The following is a 27,660-nucleotide window of genomic DNA, read 5'->3' as shown; positions in this document are numbered from 1 at the left end:
GTGGATTGCCTGAGCCTGCGGGTTCAAGACCCGCCTGGGCAGGCGAGACCTCATCTCTACGATAAAATAAAATAAAAAAAAAAAATTAGCTGGGCGTGGTAACGCACACCTGTAGTTCCAGCTACTTGGAGGGCTGAGGCGGAAGGATAGCCAGAGCCCAGCAGGTCGAGGCTGCGGTGGCCAGGAGGGGCCACTGCACTCCAGTCTGGGCAACAGAGTGAGGCTCCAACTCAAACAACAACAACAACAAAAAAAAAAGACACACACACACACACACACACACAAACACACACCCTCCCAGAGTAGTGCAGTGCAACAGCCTGGCCCAGGCATCAGGCCGGTCAACACCCCCTCAGGAGGCCACGCCTGTCTGGGAGGCCGGGGACCAGAGCCCTTAGAAGCTGCCTTGCCAGAGCTTGGACGGACGGTTGCAAGGAGAGCAGCTTCAGCCTGGAGTCCTGACAAGAGGGACCTGCTCTCTCAGTTAGAAATAGCTCTCGCCTGCACCCAGAGACGGGGGAAGGGTGACTGGGCCAAGGATAGGGTGACTCAGAGGATCAGGTTACAGGGGACAGGTCTGGAGGAGTCAGCAAGGCCTTCTGCAGGGTGGGGCTGGGCTGAAACCTCGGCCTCTTACCTGTGGGGCTTCCCTCCCAATACACAGTGTACCTCACACTCTGCTCACCCTGTGTAATAATGCCTGTGCCCTTTAAGGGGCTGTCTGCAGGCAGCCCAGGTGGGGGCACATGGCAAAGGCAGGGGAGGTTACAAGAAAATGAAAGAGAGGGCAACCCTGACCAGCAAGGGATGGTATGGAGTTCTGAGAAACCCACTCCCACCTCCTACTGTCCATCCACTGGATGGGGGGAGAAGAAAGATGCCCAAACTGAAAACCACTTGGGGATGTTTATTTTGGGGACTGGCCTGGATCATTCATTTATTCACCCATTTCTAGTTCCTGAAAATAGAGTAATGAAAAAAAATGGACAAAAATCCCCATGCTTATGGGGTTTATATTCTAGTGGGGATGATAATGAACAAGATAAGAACATGCATATGGTATTTAAGCTAGAGATAAGTGCTAAGAAGGCAAAATTAAGCAGAGAAGAGGAACATGAACTGCTAGAGGTGGCTCAAATTGCACGTGGTGGCCAGGGAAAGGCCTCAGTAAAGGGATGACTTTTGAGTAAAGACCTGTGGGCAGTGAGGCGGTTAGAAATGTGGGGATGTTGGGGGCTGAAGTGGGGATGGGGTCTTCCAGGCAGCAGGATCAGCAAGTGCAAATGTCCTGAGGCAGGTGTGTCTGAGAAACAGTAGGGAAGTCAGCATGCCTGGAAGGGAGAGGGCAAGGACAGATACGGGGTACTCTCAGAGTACACAGAGAAGTGGATGACCATGTTTTCTCCCACAGGAGAAACTGGAGTATTTCTTCCTTGTCGTCTTCTCCATTGAAGCTGCTATGAAGATCATTGCCTATGGCTTCTTATTCCACCAGGATGCCTACCTGCGCAGTGGCTGGAATGTGCTGGACTTCATCATTGTCTTCTTGGGGTGAGACCTGGGTGTGGGGGAATTGGAGGCTAGAGCCTCCCTGAGGACTCTGTGCCGATCACCAACACCACCAGCACCCCGGAGATGGAACCCCAGATGGAAGCCTAACCACTGCAGGCAGCAGCCTCCACTAGAGGCCAGCCCCTGTGGGGGTACAGTCAATGTTGGTGGAGAGTGAAACATTGCCCTTTCCAATATACCACCAGCAGGTCACAAGTCCCTTCCCTGGCTAGGGGCCTTAAATTCCATTATCCTTTCCACAGCACACAAAATGATGTGTGTGATTCCAGTGACCAGTAGTTTCTGCATGTCCATAAGTTTACCAGTCTTTGTCATTTATTCATTTACTCCAGAGACCTATATTGGGTACCTGTTATTTGGGTTCACAAAAATGAACATTTAGTAAGCAATATTAGTTTGCTAGAGCTACTATAACAACCTTCCACAAACTGGGTGGTTTAAACAACAGGAATTTGTTTCTCACAGTTCTGGGGGGCAGAAGTCCAAGGTCAAGGTGTTGGCAGACTTGTTTTCTCCTGGGGCCTCTCTCCTTGGCTTGCAGATGGCCACCTTCCCACTGTGTCCTCACAGCCTCTCCTGTGTGCATCTGTGTCCCTGATGTCTCTTTGTGTGTCCGAATTTCCTATTCTTATAAGTACACAAGGCAAACTGAATTAGGGCTCACCCTAACATCCTCATTTCAACTTAATCACCTCTTTAAAGACCCTATTTCCAGATACATTCTGAGTACTGAGAATTAAGGCTTCAACATATAAATTTTGAGGGGACATAACTCTGCCTATAACATTATATCTTTAGACATCATAGCAGCAACATTTATCAAGCACTTAGTGTGCTTTACAAGTAATGTTTCATTTAATGCTCCCTACAGTCCTCTTGTTTTCCCTACTTCATGGATAAAGAAGCTAAGGAACAGAAAAGTCAAGCAACTTGCCCAAGGTCACACAGCTAACTGGTGGCAGTTCTGGGATTCAAACCAAGGCAGTCTTGGCAGCAGGGGTTGCACTCTTAATCAGTATGCTGTCCTTTGATTCTGTAAGGATTATGCCAATTACCTGCTGGTCTTTCACCACCACTTTAGGCACAAGGGAGAAAATAGATGAATTCTGTGGATCTGCTTCTGCCCATTATGAACTGTCCTGGTTGGAAACCAGGACAAACACAAGGGAAGACCCCCCAAAACCTGGAATTATCTTTGGGAGAGCAGCTCCCTTGCTGTACACTCAGAATTTGTTTCTCTGGATCAAACAGTCAACCAAGGTTTTTATCTGGAAATTTTGAAAAGGTTGTGCCACAATTTGCAGAAGAAACGTCCTGAGTTGTGGCAAACAGGTGACTGGTTCTTCCACCATGACAACACACCTGTCCACACTGTGCTGGGTGTTCAGCGGTTTTTGACCAAAAAGTGGCATGACCCCTGTGCCCCACCCTCCCTTTTCACCGGATCGCACCCTGGACAAGGTTTTTTTTGTTTCCTCACATGAAAAAAGTCCTCAAAGGGAAACGTTTTGCTGATGTGGAAGAGGTGAGACAAAAAACAGCAGAAGCACTAAAAGGCATAGAAATTGATGAGTTCCAAAACTGTTTTAAGCAATGGGAAAAGCATCTCGATAGATGTAGTGCATCAAACGGAGAGTACTTTGAAGGTTTCTGAAGTTTAAACATGTAAGAATAAATACAGAATGTTTATAAATATGTTCCAGGCTTTTTTGGGGGTCCCTCTTTGTAGAGTGTCAGAAAACATCTCAGGTGCATCATTGTTTTATCCACAATGTGTCCCAGGGAGTTCTCTTGTCAGAAGAAGATTTCAGGAAAAGGGATTTGAGGTGGACTTCAAAGGATACTGGAAACTTGAGAAAATTTAGAGAGGAAGAGGAGGCAACGGGAAAGAAAAGGGCATTATCAGAAAATGCAGCAAGAGGAAGAGCCCAGAGGGAGAGCCAGTTCTGCATTTTCGTCTCTGGGTCACCTTTAAGTGAGAGACTGACTGGCATCCTTCAGCCCACGTGAGGTGTGCTCAGTTCCAAGACCAGGAACTGTGCCTGTGACACACGTACCTCAACTAGAGTACACATTACAAATGGATCGTGGTACTCATTTCACTGAATCCCGACTTGATCTCAGAATCCTTTGAAATAGAATTCTCCAGACAGGCATTACCAAAGTGTCAGAGTTAGCAGCTGGTGAACCATATTTGCCATCTCTCCCCTAGACCTTTCTCCAGGTGCTTTGAACACAGATGGAACACCGGGCCCCAGACAACCGGGACAGTGTCTTGTCCAACTCCTGGGTCCCTTCTCTCTCTCTTTTCCACTCTAGGGTCTTCACCGTGATTCTGGAACAAGTTAACGTCATCCAAAGCAACACAGCCCCAATGAGCAGCAAAGGAGCCGGCTTGGACGTCAAGGCCCTGAGAGCCTTCCGAGTGCTCAGACCCCTCCGGCTGGTGTCGGGGGTACCCAGTGGGTGGCAGTGCCTCTTCAGGCCCCTTTCTCTTCTCCCTTCCTGTTTCTTTGTCCCCAGTTCTGGGGTCTCTTCCTACCTTGACATCCCAGAGGCTTCCAGGGATTTATAAAAGGGGAGGGCTTTGAGACCAAGAAGGGAAGTGACTTCTCTTCTCCCTTCCCTGCCTTGCTGCAGGCCTGCAGGTGGTCCTCAACTCCATCTTCAAGGCCTTGCTCCCCCTGTTCCACATCGCCCTGCTAGTCCTCTTCATGGTCATCATCTATGCCATCATTGGGCTGGAACTCTTCAAGGGAAAGATGCACAAGACCTGCTACTTCACTGGGACAGGTGAGCTGCCAGAGTGGGAGAGGGGAATGGGGGAGCCACTTCAGCCAGGGAAGGAGCTCCAGGCTTAGCCATTGCTTCCTACACCTGTGGACGTTGGGAAGAGGCTTCTCATGGATAAGGGGACTTGGAGATAAGGATAAGATAAGCTGTCCTTGGATAAGGACAGCTCTGCCAGGGTCACAAAGTAAGGAAAGTGAGCAGAGGCCTAGGCCATGGCTTGTTCTGAAAAACCCCATGCCCCCACATACCATGTGCTATCTTCCAGGTTTTCTGGGATGGAGACACAGGCTCAGGATAAGCCTGAACTTCTATGTGTACTTTCTCTTACAGCCATCGTTTTAGCTTTAGTCAGAGCAGATACCCACAGAGTAGGGCCTGAATGGGATTTCAAAAAAACACCCAAGAACCAAAGGGGTCATTTATCAAGTTGTCAGAGATAACCTATTGATATCTAACTCAGATCTACTTGAGTGAAACTTTCTAAACCAGCAGTTCTCAAACTTTTTAGCCTCAGGACCTCTTTCACTCTTACAAATTATTGGGGACCCCAAATAATTTATGTTCATGTGAGTTTAATCTGTTGGTATTCTATGAGAAATGGAAACTGAGAAAAATGTCATGATATTCATGTATTAATCATCTTAAAGAACCAAAATAAACCCATGACATATGAACATAAAATTACATTTTTTATGAAAAATAACTACACTTTCCAAAATGAAAAATACTTAGTAAGAAGTGCGTGGCACTATTTTACATTTTTTTTAGTAAATCTCTTTGATGCCTGACTGTTAAAAAGTCTGCTGGATTCTTACATTTACTTCTGCATGCAGTCTGTTGCCGCATCATACATCATGTAGTATCTAGAAAATTCCACTCTATGTTCATTAAGATGATGGAGACCAACGGGCAAATAATGTCCTAGTATTATTATGACAACAGTTTCAGCTAGACGGATACCTTACAAGGGTCTTGGGGTGCCCTGCTCTGATAGAAGCTTGCCGAGACTTAACCCCAGTTCCATCCCAAGCACTGCTTACATCAGGGTCTACAGGGATCTGTGCATGCCACAAGAAAGAGGTGACATCTGTTGGGACGAGCTCTTCCGTCGCAGATCTGACATCTAATTCACTAGAATAACTCTCCTTGACCTACAGTGTCTCAGGAGACTCAACTCATCTCCTTGTGCCCGCTGCCAACACAGGAACACTGGATGCCAGTCCCGACCCAACTCCCAAGAGTAAACTCTGATGAAGCTTTCAGTGGTTGTGTGCCTAGGCCCCTCCCATTTCAGCCTCTTCCCATCACCATGACAATCTACATCCTATAATAAGCATCATCAGGACAGATAGGATGGGGACTTTCTACCATCTTCAATCCAAATTTGGAGGTCTCACTGGTGGTATTCTAGTGAGATCTTGACAAATGTTGACCACCAGCTCTCAAAAGCCCCTCCCAGATCAGGACACTGACTTCACGGGGTCAGGGTCCCCTCGGGGCCGTCAGGGTCTTCTCCCTTCCATCTTCAGAAGTTTGAGCCTCCCTGGTAAACACGGGTAAGTGGGGCGCTTCAGTTCAGACGAGCTAACTTAATCTCTGAACACAAAAGGAGGCTGCAGAACATCCCCAGATAAAAGGGGATCCAGGATGTCCTCAAAAGTGCAGGATTTTAGAGACAAGAAAGCACCACCCAGGGAAACAAAGAGGAATGCAGGCTCAGGCCTGGTGGGAACTTGCTCTGCTAGCAGACCCTTGCCCTTTGGGCTGGGTGTCCTACAACTCAGCCCAGTACCGTTGGAGCTTGTCCATTTCCACCTCCCAGATAGAAGCCTCAAGTCAGAACATGTGAGCCTCCCACCCCCAGCGCACTCCAGCCAGGCAGCTGCTTTATTCCTTAAAGTTCTGTGCGTACAAATGGCACTCGAGTTACTCCTGTTCTGTAAGTTGCACTTCATAGGAAAATTAATCCTAGAAGCAGACCCTGCCATGAGGCCCTGGGCCTGACTCAGTCTGCTGCTGCCTGTGGACATCAGCTCCAAGCATTCCTCTTCATCTGTGGCCCTCTGCTCCATGTGAAGCAGTTTTCTGCATTCTTTAGACCTATAGCTCTGTTCTTTACACTGCTATTGAGCACCCTTTCTCTTGTTATTGTCCACCTACTATTGTTGTTTGATATTCACTCTGCTTTCTATTTCCAGATATTGTGGCTACAGTGGAGAACGAGGAACCATCACCCTGTGCCAGGACAGGCTCCGGACGCCGGTGCACCATCAACGGCAGCGAGTGTCGAGGTGGCTGGCCGGGGCCCAATCATGGCATCACCCACTTTGACAACTTTGGCTTCTCCATGCTCACTGTGTACCAGTGCATCACCATGGAGGGATGGACTGACGTCCTGTACTGGGTAGGTCTGGGCCCATGCCGGCGAGAACCACTTTTCCTTGACCACAAGCTTGCAGGGGAATGGTTTAGGGCTTGTCACTCTGACATGAGTGCCCAGAGCTCCCTCTTGTCCTTCCCTAGGGAACCTATATAGGGTGCATGGACCCTTCTTGTCCCCAGGTGTGTGTGTCCCAGCATTCTTTGGGGCAGTCCCCAAGGTACAATATGTCAGTCAGAGCAGGATCTAATGGGTGCTTTGGAATGGAAACCAGGACCTCCATGGGTTCCAGTTTTAATTCCTTACTTTTCTCTAAGCCTGATTTAGGGAAGGAGTGACTCATTTTTGATGGCCTAGAATCTCAGATTCTGTGAGAAATGGAAGGCCTTTTGAGTTTTTCTCCTTGCCACTGCAAGACTGCTTTCCCATGTAAATGTTATTCAATATTAGTTTCCTCCTCTATAAAAAGAAGGATAATAATGCTGTCTACATCATAGAGTTAGTGGGAGGATTAACTTAATCACAACAGTTCCTGGCACATATTCACTACCATGCAAGAGTTTCCTTGTTGGACATATTATTTTTTGGCATTTGTTAAGAGCTAGGTTACATTTCTTGTTTTATTCTCCAGTGATGGAAGGCACTGGCCCCATTTTGTAGATAAGGAAACTGAGGCTCAGAGAGATTGCCCACGGTAATGAATTTAGTGAGTCACAGAGCCAAGAATTGAACTCTAGTCCATTGGGCTCCAATCCTGAATTGCCTACAATCTGACACTGCCTGTCGGGGAAAACTATAAAACTGTCAAATGCTTTGCAAATATAAAGGATTAATATAAATATTTCTTGTAAGTGCGTATCAGGGGAACAAATTACTTAAAATGTCAGAGGATGTCACATGGGTTATTTCACCTCTGTTCCAAGCCTGTAAAGAGAGAGAGCATATATCATTATTGCTGTTAGACAAATGAGAATAATGCTCAGAGATGCCAGGCAACTGTTCCAGTGTCACAGAGGTTGTTCATTTTGAAAAATCTTAGCTGTGAAAAAAATCAACTGAAGATAGAGTCCATGAGGGAGTCAAGTCGGGGAGGCAGATGGGAGACACTCTTGGTTGGAGGGGAAAACGGATCAGTCTTGCCTGGACCAGGTAGACATTGAGCCAGAGCCCCTTGGGCGGTCCTTCCAGTCTAGTTCCTAGGTCCTCAGCTTAGAGAGAAAAGCCTTTACTTGTCCCGGATGACTTCTCTCCTTGTCGGGTGGAGTCTGAATGGACAGCCTCAGGAAAGGGGTCCTAAGCCTTAAATCAGAGCGTGGGCCTCACACTTCTGTCTGCACCAGGTCAATGATGCCATCGGGAACGAGTGGCCCTGGATCTATTTTGTCACCCTTATTCTGCTGGGATCCTTCTTCATCCTCAACCTGGTGCTGGGCGTCCTGAGCGGGTAAGGAAGTTCAGAGACAGCTGGGAGGAGAAAGAGGAAGAGAGAGGGGGAGAGGGAAAAGAGGGAGAAGCAGGAGGAGGAGGAGGGAAAGGAGGAGGAAGGAGTAGAACAGAAAAGAGAGGTGTGGGTTAGGATATTTCTGTGCGAAAGTCATAGAGTGTAGTTACACAAACCCAGACGATACAGCCTGATACACACCTAGGTTAGATGGCATGACCTATTGCTCCTGGGCTACACACCCAGGTTACAGACCCAGTTTATCCCTGGGTTCTCTTTAGCCCCTACTGGGCCAAGAACTTTTTCTTCCTGGTTAGCAAGGAAGAGATAGAAGATACAGGCAGGCTGGGCATGGGGGCTCACGCCTGTAATCCCAGAACTTTGGGAGGCGTAGGCAAGAGGATTGCCTAAGCCCAGGGTTTTGAGACCAGCCTGGGCAACTTGGCAAGACGTTGTCTCTACAATAAATCAAACAATTAGCTACCTGGAAGGCTGAGGTGGAAAGATTGCCTGAGTCCAGCAAGTTGAGGCTGCAGTTGCCGTGAGTATGGTGCTACACTCCAACCTGGGTGACCGTGAGACTCAACAAAACAAAACAAAACAAAACAAAACAAAAAAAGAAGATACAGGTAGGCATCCTTCCACTTTTAATTTTCCTTCCGTCTTCTCCTCAAGCTGTCTCCCATTCTTGCTCCTTCTGTCCCTTTGAATTGACATTCCTTCTGAGTGAAGCCCTGAGACTCTGGCTTCCTGCCTCCTGGAGGCTCAGTACTAAGAGGCAGTACAGCTTTCTGGTTAAGCACACAAACTCTGGAGTTAAACATCCCTGCTTTAAATCCCCACACTACTGCTTTTTTTTTTCCTGCCACCCAGCCTGGAGTGCAGTGGTGTGATCATAGCTCACTGCAGCCTTGACCTTCTGGGCTCAAGTGATTCTCCTGCCTCAGCCCCCAGAGTGGTTGGGACTATAGCACGTGCCACCACACCCAGCTATTTTTTTTTATTTTTGTAGAGGCAGAATCTCACTATGTTGCCCAGGCTGGTCTTGAACTCCTGGGTTCAAGTGGTCCTCAGCCTCCCAAAGTGCTGAGATTACAAGACTACACCACCACGTGCAGCCCTGCACTACTGCTTAGTAGCTATGTGATCTTTACCTAATTGCCTAACTTCTATGTGCCTCAGTTTCCACATCTATCAAGTGGAAATCATTTCAGTGCTTATTTCATAGGGTTGTTGTGAGGATTAAACGAGTCGATACATATAATGCTCTTAGAACAGAGTCCAGCACATCATAAGCACTAAGTACTAACAGTCATTATTAATGAGAGCTGTTCTCTTTGAGGCAGCCCTTCTAGTCTCTCCACCCACCCAAGTCACAGTGGAGAGGCTAGACATGTCCATCAGCCCTCTTCCTCATTGATATCACCTCATTCCCGAGGCTTCCCTACAGGCAGTCTGTAGATAGAATTCAGGAGTCTGTGAACTTGGACAAGAAAAATTTATCTTTTTTTTCCACTACTCCAACTGAAATTTGGTGTTTCCTTTAATAAGGAACGTGGACAACAAACCACAGCACTATCAGCAGTGTCTAAGACTTTTCCTAATAGAAACCACTTGTCAGTTATAGTTGTTGCAAATATTATTTATACTCATTACTCCACACTTTTAAATTATGATAGTTATTAGGCATGCAGCTAGGTCTTGCTAGTTAATGAATTAATGCACATACATTACTCTATCACAATTTGTTTTGCATTTCAATAATCATATTTTAATATACAGTCATGTGCTATTTCATGGGACGTTTCAGTCAGTGACTGTCCGCATGTATAATGGTGGTCCCTAAGATTATAATACTGATTTTTGCTGGACCTTTTCTATGTTTAGATACACAAATACTTACAATTGCCAACAGTATTCTGTACAGCAAGCTACCGCACAGGTTTGTAGCCTAGGAGCAACAGGCCATACCATATAACCTAGGCATGTAGCAAGCTGTGCCATCTAGGTTTGTGTGAGTACACTTTATGAGAACAGTCTCCAACCTTTTAGACATCAGGGACTGGTTTTTTGGAAAATAATTTTTCCACAGACTTGGTGGGGGGGGTGCCGTCAAACCTCACTGCTAATGTTAATCTGTATTTGCAGTCACTCCCCAGTGCCAGCATCAGCCCCTCAGCTCCACCTCGGATCATCAGGCATTAGAATCTCATAAGGAGCACACAACCTAGATCCCTCGCCTGTGCAGTTCACAATAGGATTTGCACTCCTATGAGAATTTAATGCTGTCACTGATCTAACAGGAGGCGGAGCTCGGGCAGTAATGCGAGCAATGGGGATGGCTGTAAATACAGATGAAGCTTCCCTTGCTCACCCACCGCTCACTTCCTGCTGTACAGCCCAGTTCCTAACAGGCCACGGACAGGTACCAGTCTGTGGCTCAGGGCTTGGGGACCCCTGCTCAATGACTTTCACACAGAGATGAAATTACCTGACAATGCATTTCTCAGAATGAATCCCAGTCATTAAGCAATACATAGCTGTAATTGTTTCCTTTGTAATGCTATGGTTTTATTTTGTGCATTTCACAACGCTATTCTGAAGAGGGATCCAAAAGTTTCACTGAACTATCAAAGGGCCCGTGGCACAAAGTAGTCAAGATCTCCTGCCTGGACCCTGCCCTGTCAAGGTGATGCAACCTGTCCCTTGAGCAGACCCCTCCTGGCCTCTAGGCCCAGCGACTCGGGTCCAGCTCCCCTGCCTCACATCAGACCCTGCCTGGTGGTGGCCCAGGGCTGCCCTCTGCTGGTCTGAGGGTCCCTCGCTGACCCTTGGGTCCTTTCCTTCCAGCACTGCTGCCTGGTTTTTTTAGTCCCAGGAAACTTTCCTTCAGGCCTTAGGTTTGTACACAACACTAAAATATTAGGGTAGCTTAGAGGGTCAGGGCAGTATGGTAAATCTGAGGATCCGTGGCTGACTCTGTTAGGACAATAGATGGGCTTGTCATTAACTCCTAATGTCCAAGGGTAACCCCAAGACAACACAGCCAAAATGAGACAAATGAGAAGAAAGAAGTGTGGAAGAGGAGCAAGTAATGCTCCAGGGTGATCCTGGAGGATGGGGAAGGGGAGGGGAGAAGTGAGAGAGGCTGCCTTGAGGGGTATCTGGACCCTAGGTGACAACCTGGGGCTAGAAGAAGGGGCTACATGTAGACTCAGAATGGGCCTGTCTGTCTTCCGGGGGTTCAGTCTTTCCCCTCCCTCGTTCCCTCTTCTCCTCCCCTCCCCATGTCCCCTTTCCTATTTCAGGGAATTTACCAAGGAGCGGGAGAAGGCCAAGTCCAGGGGAACCTTCCAGAAGCTCCGTGAGAAGCAGCAGCTGGAGGAGGACCTTCGGGGCTACATGAGCTGGATCACACAGGGCGAGGTCATGGATGTTGAGGACTTGAGAGAAGGTGGGCCCGAAGGTTGTGGTCAGCATCCATCCCCCCACCTCTGAGTTGCACCCCACAGGAGAGAGCACTACCTCCTTTAATCCTCCAGCAAGCCTGGGTGGCCCACTAGGCAGGTCTAACATTTGCTCTTAGAGAGTGAGTGACTTGTCTAAAACCTTACACCTCAAAATGGTAGGCTCCAGGTGTGCCCCGAGCTCTTCCCAGAGTTCCTTGCCGTCCATCCATACAGCCCCTCCTCTGCAGATGTGGGCTCTTTGGTTCTTGGGAATCTGGGTCTCAGGAAAGCACGGAGGATCCAGGCCCACCTAGGGCCCATTGTCACAGATGGTCTCGTCAATGGGCCCTTTTAAGGAGTGCCCAGCTCAGGTGTGTCCAGCCCAGAGGAGCCCCAAAGTCTGGCTGACTGCATCTCTCCTGTGCCCAGGGAAGCTGTCTTTGGATGAAGGTGGCTCTGACACAGACAGCCTGTATGAAATTGCTGGTTTGAACAAACTCATCCAGTTCATGTGAGTATCTGCCCATTGCCCTAGGTCCCCCAGTTTCCAGCTCTCTGAGACATGGGGTTAGAATCCAGTTACTTTCCCCTCAATGTCTTTAAAGTCACCTTCCTGATCCCTTAGAAAAACAGCCTTTCTGAGAAAACAGGGCCAGTTTCTGCTCTGAGGAACTCTGCAGTAACCAGACCCCCAGGGAATGTGCAATTAGAGGGGACCCTGAGCAGATGACCTATTTAGATACCACGTAAAGAAGATGCGGGGAGTCTTGGGGACAGTGGGCACATTTGGCTGCTGTACTCTGACAGGGCGGAGTTGGGTGAGGTCATTAGAGTTGGAAACCTCCACAAAGAAAGAGGGAAAGTGTGTCTGACAAAAAGGCAGTACAAAATCAGGGAGTTCCCCAGGAAGGAGGCTGGCTGTGGCCCAGGAGTCTGGAGACAAGGGACACTCCAAGCTCTTTCCCCTTTGTCTTAAGAGGAGGATTTGTTTGTTTGGTGGGCTGTTTCCTGTTACACATTTATACATAATTATGATTTCTGAAAGATCAAACAATAGAGAGAGACATCAAAGAAAAGAGGAAGCCCTTCAAAGCAGTAACCATGGTAACAGATTTGTATGCCTCTAAGATCCTTTCTAGCTTTCATTCCTCTCACACACACACATGCCAGGATTTTTGTTTTGTTTTGTTTACATAATGGGGTTATTTGTGTTAACTACTGTCACTACAGAGACTAGAACAGTGCCCAGCACATAGGAGGTGTTGCCAAATAGTTGTTGAATAAATGAATATAATATACATATGATCTCATGACCTATGTATTTTTACTTGCAATTATCTAGTAAGAGAAATTTCCACATATTTCTATATACCCACCTTCTTTTATTATATCTTTGCATATAAAATATCCCACAGTATGTATATACTACAATGTATTTAACTAATCTTCTCAGTTTTTTGCAGTACAAACAGGGCTGCAGGGAACAGTTGTGTATAAATATGACCATTTCTGCAGGCAAAATTCTAGAAATAGAATTGCTGGGTCAAAGGGTATGTAAATTTTATGGTGATCCCAGATATTTGGGAGGCTGAGGCAGGAGGATCACTTGAGACCAGGAGCTTGAGACCAACCTGGGCAACATAGTGAGACCCTGTCTCTCAATATATATAACTATATAAAATATATATTTAAACTCTGGCAAGTACTGCCAAATCACTCTCCAAAAAAAGATTGTACTATAAAGTGTCCTTTCCCACAAACTACCAAGATACTATCCACTTGTTAAAGAATGGCTTTTATAATGGGTAAAACATACCATCTCAGAGTTGCTTTAATTAAAATTAAACTGTATAGCGTGTCTGCTCTATGTCAGGCGCTGTGCTGAGCATTTTGCATGCATCTTCTCATTGCGTTGCCTGGGAGGTTTGCGTCATTGTTCCTTTTGAAAACTGAGAACTTTGCTCATGAGAGACAGGGTTTTAACCAGCCTGTCTCTACAGCCTATGCCCTTAACTTCTCTCATGTGGCTGGAGGGGAGAGAGGTTGTCAACTAAGCATGGCTGGAGTTTGTCTGAAGGTAACTCAGAAAGGTGCTGCCATCCTGTGTCTCCTCCCCCAGCCGACATTGGAGGCAGTGGAATCGCATCTTTCGCTGGAAGTGCCACGACATTGTGAAGTCCAAGGCCTTCTACTGGCTGGTGATTCTCATCGTTGCCCTCAACACCCTGTCTATCGCCTCGGAGCACCACAACCAACCTCTCTGGTTGACTCATTTGCAAGGTGAGACAGAACGAAGTGAGGCTGGGAAGACAGCAGATGTGGCTTGATGTCAAAACCAGTCAATGGCACCACAGCTTTTGCAGAAGAGGTCAATTAGATGTTGACATCCTTTTGGTAAAAATTATGGACTATGGGTGCTGGGTCATATGATCCAACCCCTCAAAAGACGAGGCGACACACCCAACTTTCCTCCTCTTGCCATTGTTTCTCACCAGAGGCAGTGACAGAAACACGCTGGGACAACCTTCAGGTGCTTGCCCAGGTGTCTGGGCAGATTATTCCAATGATGTACAATTGTCAGTGATTTAGAGCTCTAAGCATCCAAATTCAAATTGTATAAGAACAGCAACTGCTCACCAACTATTTATTAAATGCATCCTACATGTAAGTCATTGAAAAAGAACTCAGAAAGCATTAATACACTGCTTCTGACATCACGGAACTAACTTATCCAGAGGAAAAGACAGATAGTAATAAACAATCTCAAGTCAACGTAAGGAGGGCAATGGAGGTAAACAGAAGGTAGCAAGAGGAGGATTGCAGAGGTGTTGGAGCTCTGGGGACCTTAAAGGATACATAGAGAAGCCCCAGGCAGTCAAAAGGAGGAGGGGATTCCTGCAGAAGGAACGGTATGTGCAAAGACATGAAGATGTGAAAGAGTATATTGAGTTCAGGGAGCCATAGGAATCTTGTATGTGACTAAGAGAGTGACTGAGAAATGTGTCTGCTCATTGGGAGCCTTAGATGCTAACAAGAGTCTCCCTATGAGCAGAGTTGCCACTTTGCATTTTAGGTACCAGGAAGCCAATGAGAAGTTATAAACAGGAAGATAGCATGATCAGACTTGAGTCTTGGAAAGCTCAGTCTTGGTGGAAATGAGTTGGCCCCATCCATGTCGTAGATGGTCCCCTGGGTGTGGAGTTCTTGACTATGAAAGGAGTAGGGTTACAGGAAAGGAGAGCCAGTTCCAGCAACATAGCAAGAAGACAAAGGGCCTTCCCCACTAAAAGCACACCACAATGCTGCATGAGGTATAACAACAGTATTTCAGAGAACGAAAAGGAAGTCTTTGGGTGTGACAGAAACAAAGAAGTGACCCAAAGTCAGAGCAATGAGCTCAGGACCTGACTTCCCAGAACATTTTAGGCCTGGACCTAAACCCTCATGGGTGGCAGTTGAGTTCTTAATGCCCAGGCAGAGCAGGACACAGGATCCTGAGCCTGCATGAGGTGGAAATTGGAACTGGCATACTCGCACAGAGCCATGAAAGGGAAGCAAAACTTCACTGCCCATTGAGCCAGGGAAGGAGCTTGGAAGTTTATCCCTACAGGAAGCCCTGGGAGGAAATAAAAATGTCAAAAATTAAAATCCTGGCTGGGTGTGGTGGCTTACACCTGTAATTGAAGCACTTTGGGAGGCCAAGGTGGGAGCATTGCTTGAGTCCAGGAGTTCAAGACCAGCCTGGGCAACATAGTGGGACCTCATCTCTACAAAAAAATAAAGAGTTAGCTGGGCATGGTTTTGCACACTTATAGTCCTAACTACTCAGGAGGCTAAGGCAGAAAGATCACTAGAGCCAGGAGGTCAAGGCAGTGGTGAGTAATGATTGTGCCACTGTACTCCAGGCTGGGCAACAGGGTGAGACTCCGACCTCTCAAAAAAAATTATTAAAAATTAAATTCCTAGCCGGGCTCAGTGGCTCAGCCTGTAATCCCACGCTTTAGGAGGCCGAGGAGAGTGAATTGCCTGAGCCCATGGGTTCGAGACCTGTTTGGGGGCAACTTGGTGAGACCTCATCTCTACAATAAATCAAAAAATTAGCCAGGCGTGGTAGCGCACACCTGTAGTTCCAGCTACTTGGAAGACTGAGGTGGAAGGATCGCCAGAGCCCAGCAGGTCGAGGCTATGGTGACCAGGAGCGGCCACTGCACTCCAGTCTGGGCGACAGAGTGAGATTCCAACTCAAAAAAAAAAAAAAAATTAAAATCCTATCTGTGCCCTGGATAGTAATGGAGGTCCCATATGCATTACCTGTCATGGCACAACAGTCCTGAGCTAAGACAGTAACTTAAAAACCTAGTGACAAACAAGTAAAATCCCAGGGTGCCCAGCAGAGGCAAACATAAGCCACTCTTTTAGGATGCTTCTCAACCCAAGGCATATAGGATTCCTGCATAGAAAAGTGTTTCCTGAGGATGAACTCAATAAAAAAAATTGCAACCAAATAAGGGTAAGAGCCACACTGAGGAAGAGACATCAGGCACAGCTAACAGAAGCTAGCAACCCCAGGAACCTGAGATGATAGGACAATACGCAGGAGACTTTAAAATGATGAAAGAGGTAAAACAAGGATAATGAATAGACATCTCACTGGAGATGGATCTGGAACTCAGTAGAGAGGTTCAAATTGAAGAATTAAGTCTGGGAGGTGGCCAGGCACAGTGGCTCAAGGCTATAATCCCAGCACTTTGGGAGGCCAAGGCGAGAGGATTACCTGAGCCCAGGGGTTCGAGACCAGCCTGGGCAACTTGGCAAGACCTCATCTCTACAATAAATGAAAAAAAAACCAAACAAACAATTAGCCCGGCATGGTAGTGCACGCCTGTAGTTCCAGCTACTTGGAAGGCTGAGGCGGAAGGATCGTCGGAGCCCAGCAGGTCAACGCTGGTGTGTCTGTGAGCATTGCCACTGCACTCCAGCCTGGGCGACAGAGTGAGACGCTGACCCAACAACAACAAAAAATCTGGGAGGCATTGGCAGGAGTGGCAATAGAAGCCATGGTCTTAGATGACATCGTTAGATCACCAAGGGATAGTGTATACTCAAGTATATAGCTCAAGTCCAGCATTCAGTAACTTGATATTTTATTCCACTGAACCCACAACTGGAATCACCCCAAAAGTGGTGGCAGGAGGATTCCCACAAGGGAGTGCCCCAAATCGCCCTAAGGTGGTACCAATTGGGATTCCAAAGAAAGGAAGCACTGAATGCCAGGGTGATCAGACCAAAGCACTAATTAGGGGAACTTACAAATATGGCAGCAATTCTCACAACAGACAGTGAGAGAAAAGGGGTGATCTACCTAGGTTTGTACGCAGCAAGGAGGCAGGGGATAGAGTTTATATAAGGGCTTAAGGAATTTGGCTCAGGGCCAGGGCAAGTTTCTTTCAGTGTTTTGGGCAACAACCTAGATGACTTTATCAGTGCCTGGGAATGTTCAGGGTCCCAGTTTGGGGTCAAAACTCCTGGAAAAACCTGCAGCTGTCTGGGTCACAGAGCAATCACTCAGAGGTTTTTGATCAGGACACAGAAAGAAATTGGGGAGACCTGGGGGAGGATGCTACACTTGCTTATGTAGAGAACGCATCTGCAGAAGAGGCTTTGGAGAATCCAAAGAAGTAGAGGGAACCTAGAAAGATGTGGCCTCACAGAAGCCAAAGACAGAGAATGTGTTAAAAAGCAACAGTGCCCAGTGCTGCTGGGAGACCAGGAGAAGGAAGCTTAGAATTCCCTGGACTTGGCAACAAGGAGGCGAGCAGTACTCCAGAGAACACTGTGTTGAAGAATAATGAGGGCGGATCCCCATGGGGAGGAGTTGAAGAGCAAACGGGGTGGGGCGTGAGGAAATAAAAAGAGTATCATAGACAACCCTTTCAGGAAGTTTGGCTGTAACAGAGAGGAGAGAGAGAGTACAGGAGATGGAGGGAAAGTGGGAGAAACCTGGGTTTTTTAAAGTGGCAACAGGAGGGTCCATTTGAAAGAAAGAAGTTAAATAGATAGGAAAGAAAAAGGATTACTGATAGTGGCCTTACTGAAGTGGGGGGCGGGTTGCCAAGCATAAGGAAGAGGGATTGGCTTTAGGTAGGTGGAGGCACCCTCCTCTACCAGGATGGAGAGGAGTACAGAGTATTGAGAGAATAGCAGAGCTTCATGAACTTAAGCCAAATTAGAAGTAATAAAATTCTCTTCCTGTTAAATATGGTGTGGTTGCCAGGCACGGCGGCTGACACCTGTAGCCCTAGTACTTTGGGAGGGTGAGGCAAGATGATCACTTGAGCCCAGGACTTAGAGATCAGCCTGGGCAACATAGTGAGACCTCGTCTCTACAAAAACTCAGAAAATTAACTGGGTATGGTGGTACACACCTGTAGCTGCAGATACTTGGGAGGCTGAAGCAGGAGGATCACCTGAGTCCAGGAGGCTGAGGCTGCAATGAGCTGTGATCATGCCACTGCACTCCAGCCTGGGTGACAGAGTGAGACTCTGACTCAAAAATATATATATATATGGTGTGGTTTAAATGTATTGGAAACCAATGGGTGAAATTCCCTGGGTTTTACTGAATTTTGAAGGTTAAAAAAAAGAAAAATCCATGGTGCCTTGGCAACATGGGGAGGGTGTCCGGGGTTGAGGCCTACCTAAGGCCAAGGCTGGGAGGCCGGAGAAGGGAAGCAGAGTGATGCCAGGCTGTGCTGCCGGCCCTGCAGATGTGGCCAACCGGGTGCTGCTGGCCCTCTTCACCATTGAGATGCTGATGAAGATGTACGGGCTGGGCCTGCGCCAGTACTTCATGTCCCTCTTCAACCGCTTCGACTGCTTCGTGGTGTGCAGCGGCATCCTGGAAATCCTGCTGGTGGAGTCGGGCGCCATGACCCCACTGGGCATCTCTGTGCTCCGCTGCATCCGCCTCCTGAGGCTCTTCAAGATCACCAAGTGAGCGCTGGGGGTACTGGGCTCCAGGGTCCCAGGCAGACACCACAGCCTGGTCTGCTCTACACCTGTCTCCCGTCCCATGGTCTGGGGTCTGTGCAGGTTCATGGGTGGCCCCTTACCCAGAACGTCCCTTCCTCCTCTGCGGAAATAACCTTCCTCTGTGGTAAAGAAATCACTCCCCCCACCCCCACCTTTTGAGTCCGTTTCTCGACTTTTTCTTAGCTTGGTCTATGGCAGGGCAGGGGAGAGGGGACAGTGGAAAAGAGGGTGCACGAAGAGAACAGGAAGATTGGGAGAGGAAAGAAAGGAAGAGAAGTAGCCATAAGAAAGGAGGAAGAAAGCAAAGAATAAGGTTAGGAGGCCAGGCAGGAGGACTGCTTGAGCCCAGGAGTTTGGGATCAGCCTGGGCAATAGAGTGAGACTCCATTTCTACAAAACATCAAAAGAGCAGCCAGGCTCGGTGGCATGCCTGTAATGCCAGCAACTCAGGAGGTCGAGGCGGAAGAATCACCTGAACGCAGAAGGTCAAGTCTGCAGTGAGCCATGAGTGTGCCACTGCACTCCAGGCGGGGCGACAGAGTGAGGCTCAAGAAAAGGGAGGTGGGGAGATCATAACGTGGTGAGGGAGCGGGAGATGCATTCGTTTACTTGCAGGAAGCCATTAAGTACTCTCATGAGCCAGGTACTCCGCTAAGCACAGGACAGAGAAATGGGCCTTAGTCTCACAGGGTTGCTCATCTACTGGTGTGACCAGAAGTTTCTCCCAGCCCTACTAGTGCATCTGAAATTCCAAACTGAGACTCGTGCTTGAAAGCGAAGAGAAGCCGGGCTCGGTGGCTCAGCCTGTAATCCTGCACCTTTGGGAGGCTGAGGTGAGTGGATTGCCTGAGCCCGCGGGTTCGAGACCCGCCTGGGCAGACCTCATCTCTACAATAACTCAAAAAATCAGCCGGGCGTGGTAGTTCATGCCTGTAATTCCGGCTACTCGGAAGACTGAGGCGGAAGGATCACCGGAGCCCAGCAGGTCGGGGCTGCGGTGGCCGGGAGCGGCCGCTACACTCCAGTCTGGGCGACAGAGTGAGACTTCAACTTAAAAAAAAAAAAAGAAAGCGGAGAGGGTGGGCACGCTGCCCTGAAGTCCTGGCCCTGCAGGACTCTCTTTTCCTCTGTGTCTGCCAGTCTTGAGCCTCTCCCCAAGCCTGCATACCCAGGTGAGCACCAGGGAGAAGGGTCTGTCGGCCCCCCTCTTGCATCTCCTCTTCCTCCAGGTACTGGACCTCGCTAAGCAACCTGGTGGCATCTCTGCTCAACTCCATCCGCTCCATCGCCTCCCTGCTGCTGCTGCTCTTCCTCTTCATCGTCATCTTCGCCCTCCTGGGCATGCAGCTCTTTGGCGGCAGGTTTGACTTTGAGGACACGGAGGTGCGGCGCAGCAACTTCAACAACTTTCCCCAGGCCCTCATCAGCGTCTTCCAGGTAGGCTCCCCCCGCCTTCACGGCCTTCCCTCTGTGTGGTTGCTGAATCTGGCTTCTTGTCCTCCAACATCAAGCTGGGCATCACTTCCTCCAGGAAGCCCTCTCTGGTCTGCTGATTGAGTCCAGTGTCCTCAGGCCTCCCCCATGTCCTGTGCTTCTCTCCATTGTGATCCTTGCTCATCCGTCTCCTCCACTGGAGCTGCAATCGATTTATCTGATTTGTCTTTGTCCCTGGTGCCTCGCAGAGTGCTGGTCCACAGTGGGATAATAGTTAACAAATGGCTGAATTAGGGGTGGGCTGGGAGTCCGGATGTGTGCTTTCTCAGCCATGTGTGACTCGTCTGAGGCAAAGTCAGACAGGGTGAGCTCTTTCTCCCAGGCCTGGGAAAGCCCCAGAGAAACACAAACCATTTCTCACTCCAGAGGCATGGCTCGGCCAATTCTAGAAGTCAGCCAAGGGAGCATGGCTGTGACTCAGTGATGGGGCTTCAGTGTCCTGGCCTCCTGGAGTGGCCTTCTGGTATAGAGCACGGAAGAGCTCCTCTCTGGGGTAGCCCACCCCTCATAAGTGACACCACCCTGCTGTTCCAGCAGGAAAGGCAGGGTGTGAGCTTCTGTGAGTCCCGCAGATGGCTTTCACCTCTCTTTCTTCCATGCACCCCACTGGCTGGTCTGGCATCAGTCCATGCAAGGGACTTGACATCTTACTTGACTTCTGAGGGTTGGAAAGCCAGGACACCTGGATGGGGCAGTACAGTTAAGCCAGGATTAGGAACAGAACAGGGAAGCGTTGAGCCCACAATCCAACTCCTTGGCCCTAGAGAGCTGTGATGAGTTTCCAGATCATTGGAAGAGGGGTGCTGAGGAGAGCCAGGGGACTGGTCACCTGGGCCATGGAATGAGGAGAGGGAAGCTCTGGGAGAACGGAGGAGCTGAAAGAGGCCCCGGGATAATGCAGTCCTGATGGGACACTTGGATCCCTCTGTGTTCCCAAGCCCCTATTCCTCTCTTCCCCCAGGTCCTGACAGGCGAAGACTGGACCTCTATCATGTACAACGGGATCATGGCCTACGGCGGGCCGTCCTACCCTGGTGTGCTTGTGTGCATTTACTTCGTCATCCTTTTTGTCTGTGGCAACTGTATCCCTCAGGAGCTGGGTGCAGACAATCACTTAGGAAGGAGTAGGGGAAGGGGTTGAAGACTGGGTTCAAGAGTACTCACTTTCTAGGCAGGCCAGCTCTCTGGTGAGAGGGGAGCTTCCAGGCTCATGGGCTGGATGTAGCCAATGCAGGTATAGTTCCTTCTCTCTGAAAGTTTAGAGGACCCCAGGTGGGGAGCAGGGGCTGGTCGCAGGTGGGAGGGTACAGCCCAGAGCTGGTGGGAAGAAGACCAGGGCTTTGCTGAGGAGCAGTGAAGATGGTGGAACAGCCTTGTCTGAAGGATTAGAGGCAGGCAGGGAGGAACCTGGACCTTGTGGACCGGGGATGGTCAGTCTGAGCACTAGGACCAAGATAACTAAGCTTGGACAGGCTGGGTGATGAGATGAGCAGTCAAGACGGTGTGGTGGATGGGGCAGTGCTGGAGCGGTCCTGATGTCCAGGCCATGGAATTTGATGTTATGGGTGCTAGGGAGGGAGGACACTATTGTTCCTTGAGCTCATGCTCAAGGTTCTCACTTGCTGGGATTGCTCTGGGCAGAAAATGGATGGGATTTAAGGTCCATAGTGGATTCAGGCCCCATCGTGGGTACCCTCTGCAGCTAGGCTTCCCTGGGGACTTTCCTCTATTGTCCCTGGACCCACACCTTCCTGTGAGGTGGCTCTGAGAGTGGGTCTAGGTCCTGCTCACCTGCAGGCAGGGCAGGCTTCCTTTCTACCCACAGCCCATGGCTCCTCCTTAGCTGGACCCCCTCAGACATCCTGCTCAACGTCTTCCTAGCCATTGCTGTGGACAACCTAGCTGAGGCAGAGAGCCTGACTTCTGCCCAGAAGGCCAAGGCTGAGGAGAGAAAACGCAGGAAGATGTCCAAGTGAGTGCGTCCTTAGCAGAGAGGGACCTGGAGTTCTGTGGTTGTGGCCTCCCGGCTCTGGAGCCTGCTGGGCAGGGGTCCCAACACCGTGACACCTGCCCCAGAGGGCAGACTTCTGCAACCAGCACCTGGGGATGGTTGACGTCCTACAAGGTGTCTTTGTGGGCAGGACTAGAGGCGAGTTAGCCTTCTAGACAGACAGGATTTGGGAAATGTGATGTCAGAGCCAGAAGATTGGGCAGGGTTGCCCTGGAGAGGAGTCCTGGGAATTCTCCTCCCACCCCTGCCACTGAGTCACTGTGCTTCTGGGAGGGAGTCATTGCCCTCTGCTGAGCCGCAGGCCTCCTCTCCTCTGTGAGGTGGGGGTTGACCTCTCAGGTTCTTCATAGTTCTCTCCATCTGTGATTCTGTCATTCAGCTCTGTAGTTTGGGACCCTCCTCTAGGGGTGGAAGCAGACTAGTCTTCTAGATGGTGTTTTTCTTTTCTTTTCTGAGTTGGAGCCTCACTCTGTCGCCCAGACTAGAGTGCAGTGGCCGCTCCCGGCCACTGCAGCCTCGACCTGCTGGGCTCCGGCGATCCTTTCACCTCAGCCTTCCTAGTAGCTGGAACTACAGGCGCGCGCTACCACGCCCGGCTAATTTTTTGATTTATTGTAGAGATGAGGTCTTGCCAAGTTGCCCAGGCGGGTCATAGATGGTGTTTTTCAAACTCTAACTACAAATGCATCACCTGGGGCTCTTGTTAAAATGCAGATTCTGTTACAGCTAGTCTGAATCAGGTGGGGTTGAGGTTCTACATCTAACAAACTCCCAGGTGCTGCCAATGCGGCTGGTTGGAGGACAGCACTTTGAATAACCAGGTTCTAAGCAGAGGACTGCTTCTTCTAACATTCGCGTATGCGAATGTAGAGACCAGACATTTCCAAACAGTTGGATAAACCTTCCACTCTGTGAATTCTGTATAAACCAGGTACAAAGTCACATCCCACCCATTTGCTATCAACAATCATTAGAATGACTGACCAGTGAACTGTATGCAACCATGGACCCATGCTGTGCATCATGCCCTCTCATCACAGAGAAAGGACTTACCTGGGCCTATTGCTCTTCCCATTCGGTGGCCAACGCCACTTCTCCTTTCACAGAGTCCCTTGAATCTTGGTGTGGAATCCTCCTGAGGGTGTGGTCAGGCTGACCAGATCCCTGAGAGCTTTCTTTTTTGGCTTCCACCTTGGGTTTTCCTGGTTTTCCAACTCAGGGGTCTCCCAGAAAAGTCAGAAGAGGAGAAGTCCATTATGGCCAAGAAGCTGGAGCAGAAACCCAAGGGTGAGGGCATCCCCACCACTGCCAAGGTGAGCACCTCATATAGGGATGTTAGAGGCAGGATAGGGGGACTCTTAAAGTCCCATGGTTCCTCGCCATACCTCAGGGTACAGGTGGGGTGAGGTGGAGAGGTAGGAGAGAGGTCATCTGCCTGGTTGTTAGGCAGGTGAGGGCATCTCCCTGCATTCTATTGGAGGAAGAGCCAATGGATACAACTCCAGGGATTACTGTGCTGAGAGGCACAGACCTTCCAACCAGACTTCCTCAGAGTCCCAGCTTCCCACCTAGAGGTGTCCGCCTATTTCACACTTGACTCCCACTGTTCCATTGACGGCCCAGACTGGCTTCCACCATTTCCAGCCCTACCCTGCTTGTTCCAGCCTGACTCTACTCAACATTACTGAAAACTGAGAAGTGGAGTTCAAAGCGACTGGGGTCCCAGAGGGGCTGAAGATCTTCCCTGGGGAACTCAACTCTCTTCTGGAGAACCAAGCAGTGGGTGCAGTGAAGCCAGGCTCAGGCAGGCCCAGGCCTTGGCTTGGCCCTGCAGTGGCTTGGTCAAGTTTTCTGACCTTGTTTGGCCTGCTTCTCATTTGGAGAATGGAGGTGACCATAATATTCTCTGTCCCTCAGGCTGTAGGAATAGTTAAATGAGCTGAGAGCTAAACTGACTTTCCAGTATATGTCCAATAAGTGGAAACTGCAACTTTTTTCCCATTCTTACCTTTTTCTTCCTTTCTCCAGCTGAAAATCGATGAGTTTGAATCTAATGTCAATGAGGTGAAGGATCCCTATCCCTCAGCTGACTTCCCAGGTGAGCATCTTTGAGCCTTGGTTGGAGCGGAGTGCTGGGATAAAAGGGAGGTACGCTGGTGCTGAGTTGTTCCCAAGCGCAAGCAGGGCAGGGCTGGAAATGATGGAAGCCAATCTGGGCCATCAATGGAACAGTGGGAGTCAAGTGTGAGGTAGGAGGACACCTCTAGGGTGGGAAGCTGGGGCTCTGAGTCCTCTCCCTGGACCTCTCCCTGTGAAGATCAGGACACTGGAGATATCCCTTGTGAATAAGCCATCTGCCAGCTTGCCTTTCTCTACCATATGCACAACAGAAATTCACACACTTTATCTTCATGTAGCTCTGCAAGTATTTATTGGGGGTCAACTGTGTGCTTCAGTGCTGAGGACTCTGTTTCCAAAAAGCACAGAGACATGTGGGTACACAAGTCTTCCCTGCCAGTCATGCAGAATGGATCATAAGTGAGGGAGTGTCCATCTAGGTGGTGATGGGGCAGATTACTCGCCATCTAGTGTCCATCAGGGCTGGGGGAGTGGATGGATACAGGGGTGAGTAGACCCATGACAGGCATTGTGGGAAAATCCAGAAGAAGGAGACAAGGGTGAAGTGGAGGGAGCCTGGATAACCACAGATAAACCACAAGCATGTCATAAACACAAATAACCAGTGACTGCTGCTGAAATCCTGCTCATCTGGATCAAGGAGAGGTCCTTGGAGGAAGCAGCACTAGCTTGGATTAAACTTAAAGGGCCACCAGGAAGAGCCCTGGTACCCAAGAAGCCTCGGGTTCTGTCTTAGCTCCCTCATGGGTCCTTCCGAGCACTGGGCCACCGGGCAATTTTACATCTACTTGGGGAATCATCTGGGTTAGCATCTGTTTGCCCCAGTGACTCTAAGCTCCAAGGGGACCTTTTGTGTTCCACATGACACAGTACTTGACACAGAGTAGGCTATAAATAGAATGAACACATGCATGAAAGGATTTTGCAAAGCGAAGTGAAGGGAGAATGGAACTGGCATAAGTAAGATTAATAAAATTTCTTCAAATATCTACCAGAAATGAATATCTGTGTCTCAGAAGAATTCATTTTGAGTAGTTTCATCTGACGGTTTATCATCTATTAGATGGGAGTGGCCAGTGTGCAGGTGACAGGGTGACTGAAGTAGGAAATCTGGGGTCAGGGTGAGGGAAGAAGGCCTGTGGGTTAGGCAGCTGAAAGACAGGTCTTACCAAGGGAGTTGAATGTGTTTATATTCTGCTTCTTTCTAAAAGTAGATTGATTGATTTTCTTTAACTTTCAATTTTTTTATTTGAAAGATGTGGGGTACAATTCAGGGTTAGCTATACAAATGTTCATTATGCAGATACCCTTGTTGATGAGGTGTGCCTCCCCTCCCCCAGCAGATTCCAACTACTGCCAATCCTGCCTCCCTGCTTCCCCCCACCAGCAGTTTCCCTGCTACTCCCAATTCTTTTCTTATAGTATTACAATAATTGTTCAAATTTCGCTTATGAGTGAGAACATGTGATACTCAGTTCTTTGTTTCTGTGATACATCACTCAGTATTATAGACTTTAAGTCCATCCAGGTTTCAGTGAAGTTCGTGATAAAAGTAGTTTTACAACAAGTAGCTTACAACAAAAGATATGCACAATGAAATTAGCAAAATGGGCATAGATGGAGGAAACAAGAATTAAGGGGGGGCGGAAAGGATACAAATATGCTAACACTAAGAACAGCCTCGGGCCAGACAAAGTGGTTCACACCTGTAATTCCAGCACTCTGGAAGGCTGAAATGGGAAGATCGCTTGAGGCCTGGAGTTTGAGACCAACCTGAAAACATAGTGAGATCCCTGTCTCTACCAAAATTTTAAATAATTAGCTGGGTGTAGTGGCACACATCTATAGTCCCAGTTACTCAGGAGGCTGAGGTGGGAGGATTGCTTGAGCCTAGGATTTCAAGACGGCAGAGAGCTATGATTGCACCACTGAACTCTAACCTGGGTGACAGAGTAAGATGCTGTCTCTAAACGAAAAAAGAAAAAGAAATAGAATTGACGGGTTCTGCAATTAAGCTCAAAATGTGTCTGTGGAGTCTGTGGCAGGCTGGGTGAGACAGGAAGTGTCATGGTAGGACACTCATCTTGAGGAATAAGAAAGATAGCTTTACGGGGGAACAGGAGAATTGGAATGTAACTTGGGTGCATTTGAGAAGCCAGATAGATGGCCAAGAAGGAGAGAGTAGAATCCAGTAACTTTGGTTTCTCTGAGGGCCTCTGCCCAAGGCCTGCAGGAATAGGAAAGAGGCTACTGTCGAAGGAGGGAATCAAGAGAAACCTCAACTTTAGACAGTACCCCTATCTGATCACTGGATCCCCCCACATGGAGCTGAGGCCTGTAGGTACCCAGCTCCCTCACTAGGCCATGAGACACAGTGAATGGGCTTGGGATGTCGGTCTCATCCTCCTCAACCCCCAGCCTTCACCCTTGTATCTGCCCTTGTCCTGGAGACTGGCTGAAGTTCAGGAAATAGAGATTGCTTCCCCCCCCCATGCTGACAATTTCTCTCTGAAAATATTAGTCTTAGAATCCTAGCCCAGGAGAGGACCTCAGAGTTCATTTATTTCAACAGTCCTCCTGCCCCTCGTCCATTTTACAAATCAGGAAACTGGAGCTCAGGAAGGGTAGAGACTGGTCTAGCACTGCAGAGCAAGCTAGGACCAGAGCCAGGATTAGCACTCAGGTCTCCTCATCTGAAATGGGGTTCCCTGTCCCTCCCATCCTGTGAATATTTGAGGTAATGTGGACCTAGCCTTGAGACAAAAGATGCAGCCACAAGGCTCCTTAGGCTTGCACCTATCCCCACTTTTGAAAGGTTCTGAGCCAGCCCATCTACCCCTGACAGTTCAAACCTGCTCACCGTAAAAGATACCCGGGTTGGACTCTGCTAATACCCTAGTGTCCCTGGTGCCACCTTTGCTTGCTGGCTGTGGGGGTTCCTGGGAGAGTCCTGAACACAGAAGCCAAGGGTGTAGCAGAGGATAGGAGACACCCCTAATTTCTTCTCCTCTCCCTACAGGGGATGATGAGGAAGATGAGCCTGAGATCCCAGTGAGCCCCCGACCACGACCACTGGCAGAGCTGCAGCTGAAAGAGAAAGCAGTGCCCATTCCAGAAGCCAGCTCCTTCTTCATCTTTAGTCCCACCAATAAGTGAGTGGTTCCTGGACTGCTGGGTAGGATGATGGATGAAGCTCTCAGAGATCTGCTTCCCTGCCCTAAAAAGACCTCTGTCAATTACACTAGAGGGAGCTCATCCTGTCATCTGCTTAAAATGCTGGAATCAGCCAGGCTTGGTGGCTCAGCCTGTAATCCCGTGCCTTTGGGAGGCTGAGGTGAGTGGATTGCCT

General features: G+C 48.9%; 1 protein-coding gene across 2 annotated transcripts in view; it reads left to right on the top strand.

Annotated features, from left to right (window-relative positions):
• Positions 1-27,660, top strand: part of CACNA1S (calcium voltage-gated channel subunit alpha1 S) — a 73,486-nt gene that overhangs the window by 14,892 nt on the left and 30,934 nt on the right. For both annotated transcript variants that reach the window (XM_008067113.1, XM_008067114.1), the window contains exons 3-17: positions 1,412-1,551; positions 3,892-4,034; positions 4,213-4,365; positions 6,564-6,769; positions 8,086-8,189; positions 11,495-11,640; positions 12,065-12,146; positions 13,755-13,915; positions 18,403-18,628; positions 19,897-20,104; positions 21,123-21,243; positions 22,019-22,133; positions 23,392-23,485; positions 24,201-24,270; positions 27,331-27,463. In XM_008067113.1, the coding sequence (XP_008065304.1) occupies positions 1,412-1,551; positions 3,892-4,034; positions 4,213-4,365; positions 6,564-6,769; positions 8,086-8,189; positions 11,495-11,640; positions 12,065-12,146; positions 13,755-13,915; positions 18,403-18,628; positions 19,897-20,104; positions 21,123-21,243; positions 22,019-22,133; positions 23,392-23,485; positions 24,201-24,270; positions 27,331-27,463 (2,102 nt within the window). The remainder of the gene's footprint in view (positions 1-1,411; positions 1,552-3,891; positions 4,035-4,212; positions 4,366-6,563; positions 6,770-8,085; positions 8,190-11,494; positions 11,641-12,064; positions 12,147-13,754; positions 13,916-18,402; positions 18,629-19,896; positions 20,105-21,122; positions 21,244-22,018; positions 22,134-23,391; positions 23,486-24,200; positions 24,271-27,330; positions 27,464-27,660) is intronic.

The sequence above is a fragment of the Carlito syrichta genome, unplaced genomic scaffold (genome assembly GCF_000164805.1).
Source record: "Carlito syrichta isolate Samal-C Ts95f unplaced genomic scaffold, Tarsius_syrichta-2.0.1 Scaffold309294, whole genome shotgun sequence".
NCBI lineage: Eukaryota > Metazoa > Chordata > Mammalia > Primates > Tarsiidae > Carlito > Carlito syrichta.
This window is presented reverse-complemented; position numbering and strand designations above follow the sequence as displayed.